This window comes from Perissodus microlepis, chromosome 12 (assembly GCF_051167445.1).
Source record: "Perissodus microlepis isolate ML-2025 ecotype Zambia chromosome 12, ASM5116744v1, whole genome shotgun sequence".
Lineage (NCBI taxonomy): Eukaryota > Metazoa > Chordata > Actinopteri > Cichliformes > Cichlidae > Perissodus > Perissodus microlepis.
Window position 1 is genome coordinate 26,777,083 of NC_140472.1, and position 19,551 is coordinate 26,796,633.

Genomic DNA, 19,551 nt, shown 5'->3' on the forward strand with positions numbered 1-19,551 from the left:
TAAAAATCATACACCAAATCAATATTCATTAATTATCATCAATAGCAAATGTATAGTAATGAAAAATAACAAAGTAATAATGTAAAGCTTTGTTTCAAATAGTCTACAGCCCGTATTAACAACACCTCTGCATGTACAAAGATGCACCGCTGTTGTTCAAATCAAATGTCTAAATTCTTAACCCCAGCCACATCGCTACAGAACAACAGCAGTGTGTTGTGACTATTAGGGTCACTTCATCAGCTGTCCCTGCGTGACATGAATGCACACTGTGAAATGGCCCGTCTAGACTTGACGTCACATCACTGTCCACACATGTAGACACACACACACACAGTCACACTGGAGGTGCCCTTCCCACCTAATCCTCATACCTGGCACAGTAGCTAATGTGTGTCAGACTAAAGATAAGTACAAAAAAATGATGCAGTTTTGCTGCAGTGTTGTTGTCCACTGAATAAATGAACAGTATCAATCTCTTCATGCTTCCATCCTAGAATTAAAAAGGCACAGTTCTCTCTGGGTATTTATTTATTTAACGCCTGATTATAATTTCTAATTAGTCCCGAGAGGGTAATACAGCATGGCATACTGATGACACTGATTGACTGTGTCACTATTTAAATAAAAAGCTAAGACAGAGCAGAAGATTATTTGGATTTTGTCGCCTCTGAGAGCAGACAGACTCTGCAGTGAGATCACACTTTTGCTCTTTTTCCCATGCACATTTATCTTAATTTACAAATAACTTGTTCGGAGGTGGAATCCAAATTATTCAGATTCATCTTCTCCAGGTTAGAGTTAAATCAGGCTTGGATGTGTTTATTTTTGTCCTTTCATCCTGTCATACTCTTCTCGCAGCAAAGTTTTGTCAATCCTGCATAGAAGTGGAAATTACGAAGTTATTTACAAGCTAAATACACTGACTGGCACGACAGACAAGCCTTGTCTGATATGAGCAGGGTGTTTTATCAAGGCCAGACAATGTGTCTAAATCAATAAGGGAAGCTTGACAGGAGTAAAACAAAGTGAGGCATTGTTTTGGGGAGTCTTTTGGTCTTTTTTTCTTGAAAACATCTAACAGCACAACACAGACACAATTTTAAAGATCAGAAGGTATGGTAGGCAGAAGGAAAAGACAAAAATCAGAGTTAAGGATGAAAAGGAGAACAAATTAAAATAAGTCAGTAACAAATGCATGACTCAGACAAACATATCGCCCAGCCTGGTAACATCCATCAGTGCATGCCTTCCCAAAGGTTGATTTGGGTCTTTAGTCTACAGTACATTTTGTAGATATGACAATCTGGTCCAGTGCACTCAAAGCACGGCGATTTAAAAATGCATAACCAGACTTATGCGGCATCTACACAGAATCTACAGCGTGAGCAGCACGTTGCCAGGATAGATCGGCTCCAGAGCCCCATGCTACGTGTAGAAAGAGTTCAGACACAGCACTGAACTGTAGGTCACATGCAGTTCACATGCTATAGTTAGGTTTGCCAATATGCAGAAGCACAGAAGCCTTGGAAAAAAAAGTTTATTCGGGTGTCAAGTAAAATACAAGCTAATTATGCTTTAAGTACGGATTTACTGGCTTAGTATAGCTCAATATAACAACATGCTTATGTGCAGTACTCCATAAACAAAGAAAAAATAAAGACAACACTGTGCTGCCTGAAGGCACAGATAGCATGCATAGGTGGAACGCAAGAGCAGAGTTCACCACACAAAACAACACACGTACATTATGACCTCTGCCTTCTCTGTAGTGGAGGTTAAGCTAAAGCACAAACAACAGCCCAAACAAATAAGCGTAGCTCATTTGTTTTCTCCATATTTTGATACTATCCCCTGGTGACATGTAGATCCACCATGTAGGTGGATCTAGTTGTGCATGACCAATGCACAACCATTCCAGTCCTTTTATATTTTAAAAGCAAACTCCAAGTACAACACCATATGATCAAAATTACAGGGTCACCTATACATATGCTCCTAGAGGACCTGCTTGGCGATAGAAACCCATGTCATGAAGTTCCCAGTACACAGCTTTTGTGCTGATGTGAATGGCAGAGGAGGTTTTAACTCAGCAGTTACTGGGTCTCAGCAGAGTCTTGGTGACTTTTTCACACAATGCACCTCAGCGCTCAGTGAGACTGCACTAACTTTACATGGTCGGAGTTATTTGGTTCATAAGCGCCTTTATCTTGCAGTAACACTTATAGTTAATTGTTGAATATCTATGTAGGAAAAGCTTTCACAAACTGACTTGTTGCTGGTTGGTTTCCTTTTGCTGTACCATGCTCGAATTTATGCCAGATCTAGAAATTTTCCTAGAAATTACCCAATGAAGGTGATTGTGCGTGCAAATGTCAGAATCAGCTGCATGGAATATCTTTAACCTGATTGTTGGGTTTTTTGTGTGTAATTGTAGGGTCTTTACCTTTCAATATAAAAGGACCACGAGGTGAACGTTGTTGTGATTTGGCACTATAGAAATAAAGAAAAAGAAAAACAAAAGAACTGATGCAAAACATCTCCTGCTGCTTGCTACATGTGACAAAGGACAATTTCTGATAATGTCAAGTTTGTATTCTCCTCATATGTTCACGAGTTCAACTTATGAAAGATTTTGCTGCGTGCCCGAAATGTTGACCTTAACATACTCCCATATGCCCTCTTCCAGTTCAGCTGAAACTACCTTTGTCTCCCAGATGTAAAAGGTTGAGCAACACAAAACCAAGGAAATGAAGAACAGCACATAAAAAAATAAAAAGCTTGAATGCTTGAGCTTTTGTGAGGAAGTTTTATGTGACTTTGTGTCTTTTAAATGGTTTGCGTGCTCTACTCAAACAAACAAATACTGACAAACAGGTCATCTGACCTAGGGCACATACGTCACCTAAATACGCAAAACTAGCTTTACCTTTCTGACTGTTAAGTGTCAGTACCTCACTGATCTTCAATAGGCTTTCCGGTGGCATGGGAAGGAAATACACGGGAAGTGCTTCACATCCTGACACTTCTCAACAAGAGTGTCTTCTCTTGCCTTAGTCAGGGCTGAGTAAAGAGAACAAGCCACAGAGGCATTGTGTAAAACAAGGGTTTCGGGGTCAGGAACACTGATGTCTGTGCGTCACATCTTGTATCATTTTTCTGCATCATTGATGCAGTGCAAAATAACATAAAACTAAAGCAGGCATGTTTGCTTGTTTTAAAGCCATAGGGAGAGGGGAGGAATAAAAGAATACTGACAGAAGTGGGAAGTGTTGAGTAAGTTTCAAACTGTGCAGAACAAGCCTGCCATAATCAGAAGACACTCTGAGGGTCTCTGCATGAAAACTGACCAGTGGAAAATTATGCAAGAACACAAACTCTTCCAATTATATATTTGCGTCATATACAACTGGAAGAAAAGGTGGATGCCTGTGCAGGGAAAACATAATGGCTGCAAATCAACACCTTTTCTCACACACAATATCCAATATCCTCAGAAGAAGACAAAGACGAAGACGAAGAAGAAGGTAGTTAGTAGAGGCATCAAAACATGTGCTTGTTTTTACCCTCTCCAATACATCCATATCGGATGGCAACATAAATCACTCAACTGCCTGTGCTCTGTGTATTTACAAGGAAAGGAGCAGGGGAGTAAGTGTTCAGGCAGGAGGGCTAAGAGAAAGAGAGAACAGATTTCATCACACTTTTCTGTGGTGGCAGCCTATACTAACGTCTCTAAATCAAGTGTGTCATCCGTGGGACCAGTGTTTTTCCAACCACAATCATGTTACCACTTTTACCACCAGACTGGCTTTGACCCAATCCAGAAAAACCTCTTTTGAGAAAAAAACCCTAATGCGTTCTGTCCAAATTTGGTAGCTCCCTCGTTGGTGGTCCCCCCCCCAGTGCCACTTTTTGTATTTGTGTGAGTGTGTGTGCTTCATCTTTTCAGACGCCTAAGTTGGGTGATCCTTGAAAATATGCACTGCACCTGTCATGCACAGGAAACTGAAATTACAAAACAATCTATTCCTTTTCTTTCTCAAGGCTCTCTTTAAGGACTTCGATTGCATTAGCTCTGTTTATTTATCCCATCCTCCACCTCAGGTTTCCTCATCTCAACTTAATGGCTTCCTCGAGTGTTGTACATTTCCAGGAATAATACGGTGCACGTTGTTCAGCATTGGAAATTTAAAACACAACAAAAAACAAACACACTAACACATCTGACGTCTATACACACACATGTCTGTGTCTGAAAGATGTCATGCTACAGGACACAAAAAGAAACATTTTTTCCCATTCTTGATGTTTGTGCCCGCTTGTGTAAATTTCAATTGAAGAGATGGGGTGACGACAGAATGAATTTTATTGTGGATGAAAACCATTAAAGTATATATCTAACAGGTCACATATGGACTTTTGTATACCTGTGCAACATATGAGTGTTTTGTAATCGAGGAACAAAATATTCCAATGATGTCATTGGAAAAAGAAGCTGGTCATAGTTTGGTGGGTAAACAGATCATAAAGTACGGATTTCAAAAAAGAAAACATTCATTATGGCACAATAACCGTTGCCCACTTTATATTGTAAGGTAAAGACTCTACAGTAATACAAAGAAAACAGAAAATCCCAATAATCGCATGATGCAGTTACTGTTACAGTGGCCAGTTAACCTGTTAATGTCTACTATGGCCCACAGCATTTCATTGCTGGGTTACTCCATTTCATCTAATACAGACGTTACAAACTTGAATTCCTGCATTTACTTCTTACCTCCAAGTTCTTTTACATTCAAGATGGCATTTGGAAACGGTACTGCTTTGATGCTGAAACCTGAGAGGAAAGAAAACAATGAAAATCCATCATTGTAATCACCTAAAGAAATTGTACTTCCCTCTGTGTCAGTGTGTGTGTGTCCAGCACATGCTAGGAGTGATGAGAGTCAGCTTTTAGGAATGCTGGCTCCATTTACTTTTCAATAGTGAGAAAGTGGATTTTTTTTTTCTTTAAAGAAAGAAAGAGAGAAAGGAAAGAAAAAGAAATCAATTTTATCATTAGGTTTCCCCGGGATATTTGGTGTACCTTTTCCAAACCAGCTGGTGAACACACACAGGACTGACAACATATTTGTGTTATAAACATGAAAGAAAAACACTTTGTGTGGTCCAGTTTTAGAAAAACAGAAAAACAAGAAGAGCTAAACAGAAAAGTGTTTTGTTCTATGTTGGGGTTAGCGGAGGATACAACTAAGTACTATCGTGTATTATGTGGTTTGTTTATGCGGCTGCGTACGGGAAATAGTGGAGAAACCCACTAAAGGGCAAATTTAATGTTGCTCAAATTATGCTAACTTGTCTTGGTGGGAATTCATTTCCTGACAACATTTACAAATAAGAGGAGAGATTTGAAAGCAGATTATGATTTTACAAGCATCTAAATTAATCACTATGTACATTACAACAGTGCACAATTATGAAGCAGGAAGTAAGAATATTAGCAGGAGAGTTCCCCCTTTATTGGCCTTCCTGTTCTTCCCCCTGTACATTTGGCAGATGGACAGTGCTGACAGCTAAATCTGCTTTCAGAGATGAACACTAATTTTCTAATTTATCTATTAAGGCTTACTCATCAGCAGGCACAGAGAGCTATTCACTCACCTAACACACCCCCTGACACAGAAAAATGCAAACTAACTGTTACAGGCAGCACATTTGGGAATTACGTTATATTTAGCTTCTCCTGGAAAAAGAGTAAATCTAAAGTGGGACTTCTGCAACAGCTCAACACTGCTGCTGTCAAAGCCCGGGAAGGAAACAGGAATGTCAGGGTTCTTGAGGGATTACATATATGGAAAGCAGAGTGCTGACTACCACAAGAATGATGTGCAAACCCTGAAAACTCCTTTTTTTCTGGACATAACACCAGCCTGCCACTTGATTGAAGAAGAAAAAAACAAGTATTGGCAGGTGACATCCTGACATCTATTCTGGCACAAACACTGGGACTGGAAAAAGTCCTTCCTCTATTGGAAAACTAATACCTGGATAGTACTATCTATCTGTTTCAAGAACATGATGTCCTTCAGATTCGAATAACAAGGGACTAAAAAGGAGAAAGATTGCAAGAACACATGTGAGCGAAGGGAGATAAGCATGCACCCTCTGCTGTTGTACCTAATTTTTTATGCCTTCTTTTCCACGGATCCATGTCTTATAAGCACATACCTGTTGTAGGAACTATGCCATCGGTGCTCTCACTACAGAGGCGTGAGAGCAAGCTGGTCTTTCCAGCACCTGTCAGGCCAATGCACACCACATCATACTCTGGTCTCGGCGGTGGGGGTCCTTTACAGCACAGTGCCCGAAAACACTAAAACAAAGCATACAAAGCAATGAATGCATTGGAAAACAATTCTACGTGACGGGGGGAGGGGGGGATAAGGAATTGGAGGGAGGACCGCTATAATTCTGCATTTGCAATCAAAACAATTCTTAGGATGACAACTCTCACAGGCATTTCTGTCTTCATAAGGCAAAACAAAAATTCACACCTCGTGAAAAAACAGGCCGAGTATAGGGAACACGTGCAGCTGATGTACAAGGAGCAAAAAGTATACAAATGATTGAGCAGAAAGCTTAATAAAAAAAAGAATGCACCATGACAAAGAATGATACTACCATGATTTCTACATGTACGATCTAATTTAATCATGCCACATAGAGAAAATGTCATTGACAAACTATATTCAATCAGGGGGTTAGATGCATGCATCCAAGTGCTGGTCCAACACGTTTTTGTCTGCATGTAAACCTTGTCTGATTGGGCCCTTATGGCAGCCAGAGGCAGACCTGTCACTCCATGAATCACGGCCTGGGACTGAGGGCCTGCTGTGAGACATTAAGGGGCAAATGCAGTGTGAACCGTGAATGAGAACTTTAAACTTGTGTGGGGAGATCAGTATCCAAAACTAAAAAGAGATCTCTTTTATTAGCAAGACAGGAACCAGTCTGGACATGGCAGGGCAGACACACGCACATGCGCACACACGCACACACACACACACACACACAGTCTCCTACCCATCTACGATATCACATTTCAAGTACAAGAACATCAACACAAGATTTCCTACTGCTCATGTCAAAGGACGACCCTCCTCAACACACTGTTGCTGCGCTCAGAGACTTTAACAAGAAGTAAAAACATGCGCAAGTCTACATGAACTGCTGCACATCTGTGTGCACGCTGTCCAGGTGTGCCATCAGAAAAAGAATACCTCGGTGGGCAGAAGCAGTTAAACTAATGAGAGGATAAACAAATATTCATCATCAGTTTTCAAGTAGGTCTGTATGTTTGTATATTCCGGCTTTAAGTCGCTGTAAAAGACTTTTTATCTCAAGTTAAAAGAAGCAAATGAACATCCAATAAAAGAGCAATTTTACAAGATGCATCCATTGCCACTTTTAAATTGGAGGAGAACAAAACAAAGTGCTTCAACCTCAGTTCATCTACAGAGCCCAAGACATCAATGACTACCGGGGTCAGTTTTCAGAGTCATGCCAAAACAGGACTGCCGTTTGATGGAGATGTGGGGAATCTGCTTCAGCAGAACCAGACGTCGGCTGAGCAACCCGAGCCCCCCCGACTCCTTGGTGAACCCACCAGTCTGCTCAAACAGGAAGCATTCTCCTTTTCCAGAAAAACTGTAAGATCAGAAACACACGCGTGTCAGATGGAAGAGCACATGTACAAACTTGGTTTGATTGGGTTATTTTCTTCTCTTCTCTGAAGCCACATGTACAGGTTTCTGTAGAAGGTGAAAACTACCCCAGCTGTCAGCCAAGAGGACTGACAGCTGATGTTTAAAAAGAAGGGTTGAGGAAAGTAAAGATGGAAGAACTCAAGCAGGTACAAATAGATATTGAGTTGAATAACTCGAGTGTTCCGAGCCCTATGAAATAATTGCTAAACCAGGAGTAAACATTGCTTTTAAAAAGGCATTGAATCAGGGTGCTGCCCCATTGCGGGAGCAGAATGAGAGGACTACTCCCACCAGAGAGTTGTGATTTCACAACAGTTACTAAAGGAGCATCCAGGCCCTGACCCTGGGGTCCCCATGTACACAGTGGCCCCTGTGAGAGAGAGATGGCAGCTCCCACCTCTGGCCCTCTTTGACAGCTCAAGATTGACGAGGAGAGCTTGCTCAAAAGGCTCACAGGAGAAAAATAAATATGTCAGAAGGCCTTTGCCTACTTCGAGACATGCCCCTCCCCGTCAACCACATACTCAATGTGTCACTGAGACCAAGAGCACAATCACAGAGATTGTCCAATGACGAGTATTTCCATAAATCTCCAAGGTATTTATACACACAGCTTAAATTGAGTTTTTAGTTGTATTTGACCCATACAGTAACCTGTACTTTGATATAGGAAAACATCTACGGAAACTCATGAAAAATAAAACCTATGAGGCCACTTGTCAATCCTGCCAAAAGACTCTGGGAATGACAAGCATTTTATATAGACTCTATTGATTAGTTGCCTCTTATAGAATTGGACATGTTCTAGTTGTGCTTTCCTGAAAGACCTGCCTAGACATTACCTCACTGTTGTTGTGAAAGTTGATTAGCTAGGCTTTATGTAAATGAGAATCATATCACAGAAGATGTAGCCAGGCTGCATTTTCTCCTCAAGAGAAAGATGCATGACAGGAAAAAATGGAAAAAGAAACACCACGCTCCCCAGGCCTCCAATTTTAAAAAGATGCCAAGACTTTTAATGGGTGACACAATTAGGCCTCCTGGCAGCAGAGCATAGCTCAAGTAGACACTGAGCTTATTAGCATTTAGCCTCATCTAAATAATGGGGGGTTCCCATATCAAGAGTTTAAAAGGACAATGATGTATGAAAACTGCTGCAGTTCTTTTTCCTCCCAATGTTTTACTTCACATAATGCTCAAAGCCACACCACATGGTATAGCGAGCACTCCAACAATGTCTCCACAGACCCTCCTGACCTCAAGTTGTTCATTTGCATATGGTTAACACATGATATATACATGGATTTTGGGACTGAAAAAGATCAAGGCAAAGGGTCCCACTGACTAAAGGATTCAGACAGACTTAAAAGAAAAAAAAAAGAAAAGGAAAAACAACTAATAAATGAAAACATTTTTGTCAGTGACACATAAACTATCATGGTGTAAATTCACCTGACGTGGTTGGATGGAAAAAGAGCCAGGCTCTTTTTAGAAAATGACTTTGTATTTTTAGAGGTAATAAATGTGGGATAGAGGGAAGCCGCTATACCCACAGAAGACTAGTTCACGTTTCACTCTCGTACTCTCTTGCTACTGTCGAGACACCACAGGACCGGAAAATAGGCAGTGGCATGACAGCATGTTCCAAATTGAGGCTCCTAACAAGCTTTCAGTTTGTATGGACAAGCTTTGATCTTGTTGAAGTTATTAAATTAAACTTTAGTGTTGTCAAAGGAGACACAGAGAACATAGAAATCAAATATGCCAGCTTGGAAACGCTGATTTCATACCTATTCTGTTCAACCGGATCTTTGGCAACGGTAACATAACAAGTATGGTTTCTGCATATTGCTAAAACATCTCAACAGGTGTGCAGCGTCAACTAATTCTGCTACAGAAATACTCATGACAGCTACATAAATACTAGGGGTGGGGTGAAAAAATCGATACTGTGTAGTATCGTGATATTTTGTTTGGTAATAATGTGTCGATACAGGGACAGCAGAAATCGATATTTTGTTACAAAAAAAGTTTTTGTGGACTGGAACATGCTCTGACTTCAGAGCATGTTGATCCTTTTTCTGAGCAAGAATCCTGACATTCCTTCACTGTCCAAATGTGTTTAACTTTTTTTTTGGCAGCAATAAACATGACAGTTTACTTATTTTAATTTAAGACATGTTTTATTTTAATTAAGTTTAAAACTTTTTTATTTAATGTAAAATTATATTTTGTTTTAATTTACTTTCAAATTCTTCAGTTGCTGAATGGGCTGCATAGTTTTCATAAATTTCATAGTTCAGAATAGCTATAATTGTACCAGATGGTTGCACTCAGTTAAGTTGGACTAGACTGTAATACAAACCGTTCAGTTTGTCAACAATAAAACTGACTGAAATGAGAGAAAGACTGAGTGTGAGACTTTGATATGAGATAAAATGAATATTGATAAAGTTTACCTTTATGTACAGAATCTGAATATCGCAAAATATTTTAAAAAATTGCAATAATATCGTATCGTGCGTTAAGTATTGTGATAATATCGTATCGTGGGATGTATGGTGATTCCCACCTCTAATAAATACTACCCAGTAATGGTTACCAATCTTTCTGGATCCTTACGATCTTTAAGTCTTAATATTTTTTATCAGGATGGTTGGCTAACATTGCCCAAACTTAACAAAATCTGACATAAATGTTTTTCCAGAAAAGTTCAGACACAATAATATTCTGCAGAAATACAGTAAGAGATGAAACTTCAACTTCAGCAACTGAGTAACTGCAAATGTTTATCCAGTGTTTAGTGTTTTTGAAAAAAATAAAAAATAAAAACAGTTTGGGGAGACAAAAAGAACGAAAATTCTGTAAACCTTTGGAAATAAGGTGATAAAATAAGAAATAAGATTGATTTATAGGGAGTAAGTGCCAGATGACTGAGTCAACTGCCCTCACCACATTATACATTTTGCCAAAAAAAAAAAAAAGTGGATGAAAAAGCAGCAAATTATACATGAAGAAAATCTGTCAAGCTGATGCATAAGTGCCCTTTTTAGCCCCTGTCCTGCCCATTAAGCATGTAAAACACCATGTTGAAAGGTAGATTACTCATCAGTGAGTAAGTCGGAACTATTTGCACTCATCACAGTCATGGTGCTAATGAGTATAATAATGCCCGCTTAAAAACTGCTGTATCACATTTAGCCTTTGGTATTCCAGAACACACAGACATACCAAGAAGTAACTGCAGCCTCCCCCTTGGCTGCAAACACATAAGCTGCACATACTGACTTCCGGTACAACAGAAGGGACAGGATAGAAGAGAGGAGGAGGAGGGGAAAAAAACAAACAGAAAGGACACCCAAGACACTGGCCTCAGTAGTCATGCCCACTGCAGACACACAGACAAAGAGTATGGGCAAGCAGTTTTTTTTCTTTTTTCTTTCCTCCAGACTAAGTGTCGGGACAACACTTGTGTGCAGGGCTCACTCCTGACCTTTGGAAATGACAGTCCTTTATATGGGTGTCCCCATGGAGGAGCAGTGCTAACAGCTATGTGTGTAATAACACACCAACTACAGTCATAACACAGGCCTGCAGTGGAGAGGAGAGGCAGGCTGTGAGGTATGAAGGTAGTGTAGGGAGAAGCAGGGAGGTGGAGAGGGTGTGCAGGCAAAATGGGAGTGGTGGTGGGTGGATGGCTGCATTCATTCATCCTCATTCATCTTCTCCCCCCTTCAGTTGTTGTTATTTGCCACTTTGAAGCTGGATGGGGGGTGAACAGTGGGACACAGTGTGGTTCAGTACAGTGAGGGTAGGGGGTGTGTGGGGCGCACTGCATGCCATTCTCGCTAAGGGGCGAGAGAGACGTGCTAGACACACAAGGCTACTCAATGGACTCTTCCCATGCGAGGTTACTGCAGACTGTTGTTACTCCAAAATCACAGATTGCTTCAGGCCCGGGTCTGCACCACCACACACCAAACCATGCTCCACCCTTTATTTTGCTTCATAACATAGCACATATTTCTGACCATTAATTTGGCATGCTTAAGTGTTACTGGCATTTTTCTAACCACACATGCCTCTCATAGCAGTGGATTTTCTTCCACTGGTGCAGACATGATGCTACCAGCATTATGCCTATGAGCACAAGCACGAACGACTGTTTTCTTATACCTTAATTGCAAGTAAAAACAAATGCCATGTGGATTTGGCAGTGAGAACTCTGATATGCTTTCAACTGTAGCTACAGGTGATGAAATACAAGATTTACTGCACTTCAAAAATGATGGCCAGTTAAGGACACTAAACAGGTGCCATTCATTATCCCGCATCAGAAATAGATCCCTGAACAAACACACACACACACACTGAAAGAGTACACTGGAACATTTGGGGGATACGCATCGCTCCCGTTCCATGTGCCTCGACAACACACATCCAGTTGTGTGGAATGTTTATGATGCAGGGCATGCTGAATATGTCTACTGTTGACTTCAACAGCTTAAAACAAAATGTCTCAGAAGGCTGCTGAACTGAAATGACAGACATACAGCAATAAGAAGATGACCCTGTCTGCGCCAGCTCAACATCCCGTCTGGTGAAGTAGACCGTGTCTTACTTAAGTCGACAAAACAACCCACAACCCATTATGCCTGCTTGTCTCTGTGTTTACAGGGAGGTCTTGTTTTAAAGCTGATTTGCTTGTCACCGTTTTGCAGGCACATCATCCCTTTATTCGAAAGCAACATCCACTCTCTTTCTCTCACTTTCTCCGTCTCTCTCCCCTATCACCCCCGCTACCCAATTCATTCATCCCACTTCTGTCTGTCTGGCCCTCGTTTCAGAGCTCAAACACTATTGCCCTGACGTTAAGGTGTCTGGACAAGGAGACAAGCTAGAACACACACACACACACACACACACACACACACACGCACACACACGCACACACACATACACAGAAAGAGTGAAGTTAGAGCGCCCCCCAGCTTTTTGCTGGAACATACCACATCTTTTACACTGCAAAGGAAAGGGCAAAGCTTTGCTCCAACTCATTTAATGTAACTTAAGTAACAAGAAATGGCTCTAAAACCTTCATGTATCAAATTTCCACTAATTCTGAGAATCAGTTTCATGGCAGCAAACACAGAAAGAGAAAAACAAATTGGTGCTGCCTGCCACTATTGAACAGAAGCAAAATCCCTTCATTAATTTGGCTAAACAAGTTAACGTGACAGACTCTTTGGAACCTTGAGTCCAGTTTTAAAGCAACCAAGATATGTCTAGACTATAAATCTCAACTTCGAAAAACAAACTGAAGCATCTACTTGCTTCCCCCCCCCACTTCACTTCCCCTTTTCAGTAAGCAGCTCCAATGTTAGCCTTCTCCTATCTGGCCTGACATGGTAGCTTGTGACCCTGCCTGGATGAGGAGAAGGCCAGATCAAAGGCAGAGGAGCAGCCTTGGAAAAACACTTGGGCTGAGAATGGACGGGATATCTGTCAGGAAGCCTTTCCCACTGGGCTCACTAGTGCTAGAGCCCAGGGATCAGGTTACCACCCAAAAACACCGACATGAAAGAGGGGGAGACGCTAATCCGCATACATGGGGCTCTCTGTCTGTCCTCCAGTTGCACTCCACCACCAATAATGTATCCCTTCTTCCCCTCTGCTCCTTACCCTCTAAAATCTCCACAGCTCAGTATCTCTGAGTCACCGCCAAACCACACCAATTTAACTTACCCATACACCCCCCGGGCTTCTCTACACCACCACTTCTCCCTGCTTCAACACCCCGAAAACACTCAAGCTTCATCACAGAGGATTAACAGGAAACCCTGACACACCCTTTTGTTGAGGAGACAGAGGGGGCTTGGGTGGTTTGCCACCCCGAGAGGGTCTTTTTTATCCACTGGGGTTCCTGATCCAGTTAGAGAAGGAGACGTGAGGACTTCATGTCTCAGCCTTCTTACTAACATCAATGACATGCAAACACAAGAACTTCCACAACTCCAAGCTGTATAGACGAGGCCTGCTGGTGGCTATCAGTTTTCCAGTAGCAATGAGCAGGGACTAAGAAAAGAAGGATGCAGTGAGAAAAGAGGCTGGGGCAGGGAGGGAGCATTTGTAGGAGTGTGTGGGATAAAGGGAGTGTTCAAAATGAGGATGGCATATATGTGTATGTGTGTGGCAGGGAGTGGGGGGTGGGTGTCAGTGCTGTAAATCTTGATGTCACTGACAGGAAGACTGTTGCAGGACCATTACCATAAATCTGACAAACGCTAAGTTGATGGGAGGCTGTATCTGTCTGGTCAGGGACCAGTCTAGACGGTCCTATTGAGGGGTCCTACAGCGTAGCTCTGTTTGTTTCCAGCACCATCTGGATGTGGCAGTAAGTACCCGCTGCTGTGGTTCACATATGCAAACAAACACAAAGTATACAATGTGCACCATTCCCATAGCCATTGCAAAGGCCCTGATCTTTGTATCTCAAACAATAACCACAATTTATTTGCGTAATGTACTGACAGAAATTCTAGAACAACAGGTTACACACAGTATCAAAGTAATATCAAAGTTCTGTGGTCAACTTTCTTGTATAATTATTGCGTTAAAATGTTACTCTGAACTTCTGTGGATGATAAATTGGTAGCTAACTATTCAATGGGCTCCTAAGGACTTTTGTTAGATTAAAGCAAATCTACACCACATACACTAAACCGTTAAGGTTGTGAACACGAGAACTCCACAGTGGTGGATGTTTGCACTGAAAGCTGGGTATACGCCGCAGGCTGCACGGCCCTGAACAGTTTTGCTTGTTGGCAGGATGTATTCACTCAAGGAAGCAGCCGCTGTGTGGAAGTGGTGCTGCCATGAGGTGGGTGGCATGTGTCACATAAAACCCGAATGAATGTCCAGCAGAACACTGCATGGCAACAAAATGAGTACTCTTAGTCACTTCACCTGTCAGTGGTTTTAATGTTGTAGCTGAGTGGTCTACACTCTAATAACTGTGTTGAGGAAGATGTGACTCAGTGATTCATACCGATTACCTCATAGACACGCTATGATTAACAGGGTATGTTCTCAAGTTTAAACCCCCCCCCCATAAAAACACCATCTCCCAAGAGATGGAAACACAAAAGCATGATAGTTCTGCAGTGCTGCTTTTCAAGCATCCATAACATTTGCAAGAGTCACTGTGACACAGCTCTTATAGATGCTTTTTGTAGCCTGCGTTTCCTGCCTAAAATCTTATGTTCATTTTCTACAAACGAAGCTTGAAAAACAAGCTCTCGTTTAGTTTATCAAAGATTTTCTATTGAGGCACTGAACTACTATAAAAAAAAAAGAAAAGAAAGAAAAACAAAAACATCTCCTCTCTCTCCCTCTCTGAGTCTCTCTCAACAAACTGGGCAAGAGTTCACCTGAGGAGAATCTGGGACTGATCAGCACTGCACGGGTTCCACACTTTGACCCAGGCATGGGTCACAGTGCAGCCTGAGGTGAACACTTTCACTACAGTTTAATACTTACACTTTGTTTTTGATGAATACAGACGTGTCCCCTCATTAACAAAGTCCCTAATCTTCATGCCTTCATGCTTGAAAGGAATGTAACGAGTAGCATAACAAATGACTTTTAATGTACTGCATTACTTTTAAAAAAGGTGTTCTTTGTAATATATTTAATAATAACTTTGAGTAATATATATATCTATCTATCTATCTATCTATCTATCTATCTATCTATCTATCTATCTATCTATCTATCTCAATCACAACAAAGAGGGGAAATACCTCAACAAACATTTGACCCACAGCAAGCAATTAATTTACATGAATGTAATTTCTTTATTGCTGCTTAGAAATGGTGGTGACTCTCAAAATGGAGCCAATGAGACTTGATGAGGAATCAAAGTCAAGTCCAAGTGATATTGATAATGGAATCGGAATCACTAAATTCGTATCAAAACCCGGGTTAAGATTGTCTGAAAGATCTGATGATCTGTAAGATCTTGGTAGGAATAATATAATCCAAACAGCGTGTCCCTCTAGACCCCCAGCCCCCTTCCCAGCCGACACATTTATCTGTCTGGAGCCTACCTTGGAGCTTCTGTGTTTCATGACATCTACTGGAAAATTACATTTAGGTTGAGAATAAGAGGGACAGCATTAAGGGGCCCACCCACGGGACTGTTTTCATGTTCTTCTCTTTTTGTTCAAGAAAGCATAAGGGTGAGGTGGTGGCAAGGCAGTTGCATTCACAGTGGACACCTTTACTCCATGGGACATCCAGAGGGTAGATAAGGAGGCCACAGAAATAAGGGGGTTGAAGGGGTTCCACTGGGCGCCATTACGGTAAATAAATCTTCTAAATTGGGGAGAGTGATTAGCTTGGCTGCATTAGCATACTGCGGCGGCAAAAACTTTGGTATCCTGGGCACAGCGTAGGGCAAAAAGATGTTTTTCTGCACCCATATAGAGGATCAAAGCTTAAGGGGCCCCCTTTTGAAGGCCCTGAAACTAGTGTGCGTGAACCAAGGGGGGTGGGGGGCGCCCCATCTCACAGACATAAAAAGGATGGGTGGATGGGAAGGGCACTCCTCTCACTTTCATCAGTTAAAGCTCATTTTCATACAGCATTTATGTATCGATGACTAAATCGATTGTTGATTAAAGCAAAATTAGGACCCCCATTCTCCCTGAAAAACGTGTGGGAATGTTTCAAGTTTGTCGTTAAATGTGAAAGACTTTTCCCCATTAGCCATTTCATGGCTCCGGTTTGACAAAAAAACTAGAAGCTATCAGAACGAGACGATTTTTATATAGACTGTATGTAACACAACAATAATCATAATATATCTATAATATTGTTTCACTGAACTAGTCCTCACATCATAAGATACAAACAAGGCCCAGCCACGGGGACCATATTAACAGCCTGACCCTGTTGATAACAAAGTGTGTGGATTAGTGTGTGGGAGATCTACCAAAGATGGTAAATGGAGGTGTTTTAACCCACAAAACAGAAAAGACATTACTTATTATGAATATAGTTGTGGCTAATGATGTAATCTAAACTCAGTATGCAATCCAAAGCTTTCTGAAACCCGTTATCAAATCTTCTTAAAGTCAAATTGCAAGAAACTGAATTTACAAATAACTGAAACTCATGATTCTATCTACTCTTCGGGCTATATTAATCAATACTGACATTTCTTAGTTAGTTTAATTCTTGTTTACAACCTACAGCCCAAACTTGAGTGGATCGGCAGATGATGCGAAATGTTGACATGATTAAGAAGTTTAAAATAGGAAGTTGATCAATGGAACTTTAAGCTGTGGTAATTCCTTCTTGATAAACTCCACTGTAGGAGGTGCAGTGATGTGCCCTTTCACTCGCAAACAATCTTTGCCAGAGTTCATTCGGGGACTTGGACAGAGAGTTTCAGTAAAGTTATTACAAAATTTGTGATTTGTAAGACAACTCTCTGTACTCTGTTGAACAGGAACAGAATCCAAATGGGAAGCGCTATCGGATCACAACCCTAGGTGTGGCACTAGCAGTGATGCCAAAGAGAAAACAGAATATTTTCACCGAGATAAGGATCATGAATGATGAGTACTGCAAAAAAATGAAGACACTAACATCATTACATTTATGTGGAAACTTAACATCTGTGAAAACCATACTTCATGCTGTCACCGATCTGGAAGACCTCTTTCATATCTTGCATCCAGATTGAGTGTGTGTGCTTGACAGAGCTTACAACTCACACATGTCAGCAGAACAGGTCTTAAAAGCAGTGACAAACTGAGAAGTTTGCAGTTTCCATTTATCCAAGTAAGTGTTGCCCAACAACAAAAACTTTTGCACATGGCAATATAGTGAAAGGCAGTGAGGCGTCAGAAAGCAAGTACAATCCCTTTGATTCTGTCTGGGTTTGGTTAAGACATCTTGTTGAACTACACATTACAGCCAAAATTCTGACACGACACATATGCATACACAATATACTATACAATTACATGCATCTCTGACCACCTCAAAGTAGGTACAAGCTGACCACAAAATCCCATTCGGTCTTATACACAATGAAAAATGGCCCGGCTTTCTTGGGTTCCTTTTTCCTTGCATAACCTCAAGATAAAGCATCATTAGGAAAAAATAGAACATTTTATATACTGCAAATACTATAAGAAAAAACTGCAGTAGTGTACAATGTCATTTCTGATGTAAAATGTCAATGCACCTGTGATTCCCTTCTACATCCTTCCTATTAATAGAAGCAACAAAGCTCATGCTAACTGATTTTATCTATGGTTTTAGAAGTGAGAGAGCCAAGCTTTCATTCTATACAACTCTTCTCTCTTACTTCATCACCACTGAGGTGTGTTTAACTGGCACAGCTCACACAAGAAGTGGTATTTATAGGAAAAAATTAACTGTTTAAGATGCTGGTGTTATTTATTTATTATTTATTCTTTATTTTCAAAGGGTTTTTTATAGGTTTTTATGAAGAGAAGTTGTGAATCATCCACTTTACAAGGTTATACAAAGGAATGACAACATTATGCTAAAAAGCCTGTAAGCATACGATTCAGGCAATTTAATACCTGAACATTTGCTATCATGAATCTTCTCTAATTTTGATTTGATTTTATTTTAATTATGAGTCACACATGAACAGTACTAAAAAAGAAACCTGAGCCATAGTGAAAACGTAAAACACTAAACAAATAATCCAATCCATTTTCCTTATTTTAGAAACAAACGGGGTTAACATACAAAGATTGAAAGAAAGAGTGGCTTATCACTAATTTCACACAGCTTGTCGTCCTCCTGGATAGTGATAACAGACGTGAGAAACCCAAACACATCAAGTTTCCCATAAATATACTGACTATGAAATTGTTGAGGTCACTTGGGCATGTCCTTGGAAATAAAATAAAATAAAAATATAACTAGTTAAATGTCTGGATGCTCAGAATTTCTTTGCTTAGAGTCTTGACAATGAGAGGAAAAAAGAAAACAGCCGTATAATTGTTAGTACAGATGAAGACGTAAGAACGGTAATCAGACCTGAATATTTGTGAAAGAAACAATAAATGAAATGATGCTCAGTGACCGTTTGATGCCATCCGTCAAGTGTGGCAAAGGCAGTGATTCCTGAACATGTGCAAATATTTACTGAAAACAAATTTTAAAAGGATAAAATTAAGAAAACTACACGAGATGAGACGCCAAAGCCAACCATCTGGAGGTATTTCAAATCACAGGTCATTCTATGCCGTAACCTTATCCAGCGAGTGAATCTATAAGAGTTCGGGGCGTTTCGGCACGTTTGTCGGACGTTAACCAGACACATTGTTTTAACCTTTGCCGGAGAAGCTTCTGTCTCATTCCCAGGGGCTGGCTGTGTAAAAGGGTCAATGACTTCAATAGGCCTTCATTAAGCACAGTTAGTGTCAACAGTTAATTATGCAAATTAGGGGACCCCTCATGTGGTTTGTGGGTCCCTGGGCTCCCCCTTTCATTGCAGCCTCACACACACACAAAATAAAAGCACCACCCTGCAGACACACATACTTCATATAGCACATACGTTCACGTACACACAGTATGCCATTCACACGTTACTTTTCCTCCTCACTCATTTCTTGTCAGGAATCAAAAATGCAGTGTTATGTGCTGATATATAAATGGAGGCCAATGAGGCCCCTGAGGTCTCCAGTGGCTTTTCTTGCCATCAAAGGACCTCCGGAAGGTTCTTGCT

The 19,551-nt window shown here is 40.8% G+C and overlaps 1 protein-coding gene across 2 annotated transcripts in view; it reads right to left on the minus strand.

Annotated features, from left to right (window-relative positions):
* LOC146376458 (ADP-ribosylation factor-like protein 15) overlaps positions 1-19,551 on the minus strand; it is a 99,398-nt gene that overhangs the window by 53,269 nt on the left and 26,578 nt on the right. For both annotated transcript variants that reach the window (XM_084947171.1, XM_084947170.1), the window contains exons 2-3: positions 6,232-6,376; positions 4,781-4,840 (exon numbers count right to left, since the gene is read on the minus strand). In XM_084947171.1, the coding sequence (XP_084803297.1) occupies positions 4,781-4,840; positions 6,232-6,376 (205 nt within the window). The remainder of the gene's footprint in view (positions 1-4,780; positions 4,841-6,231; positions 6,377-19,551) is intronic.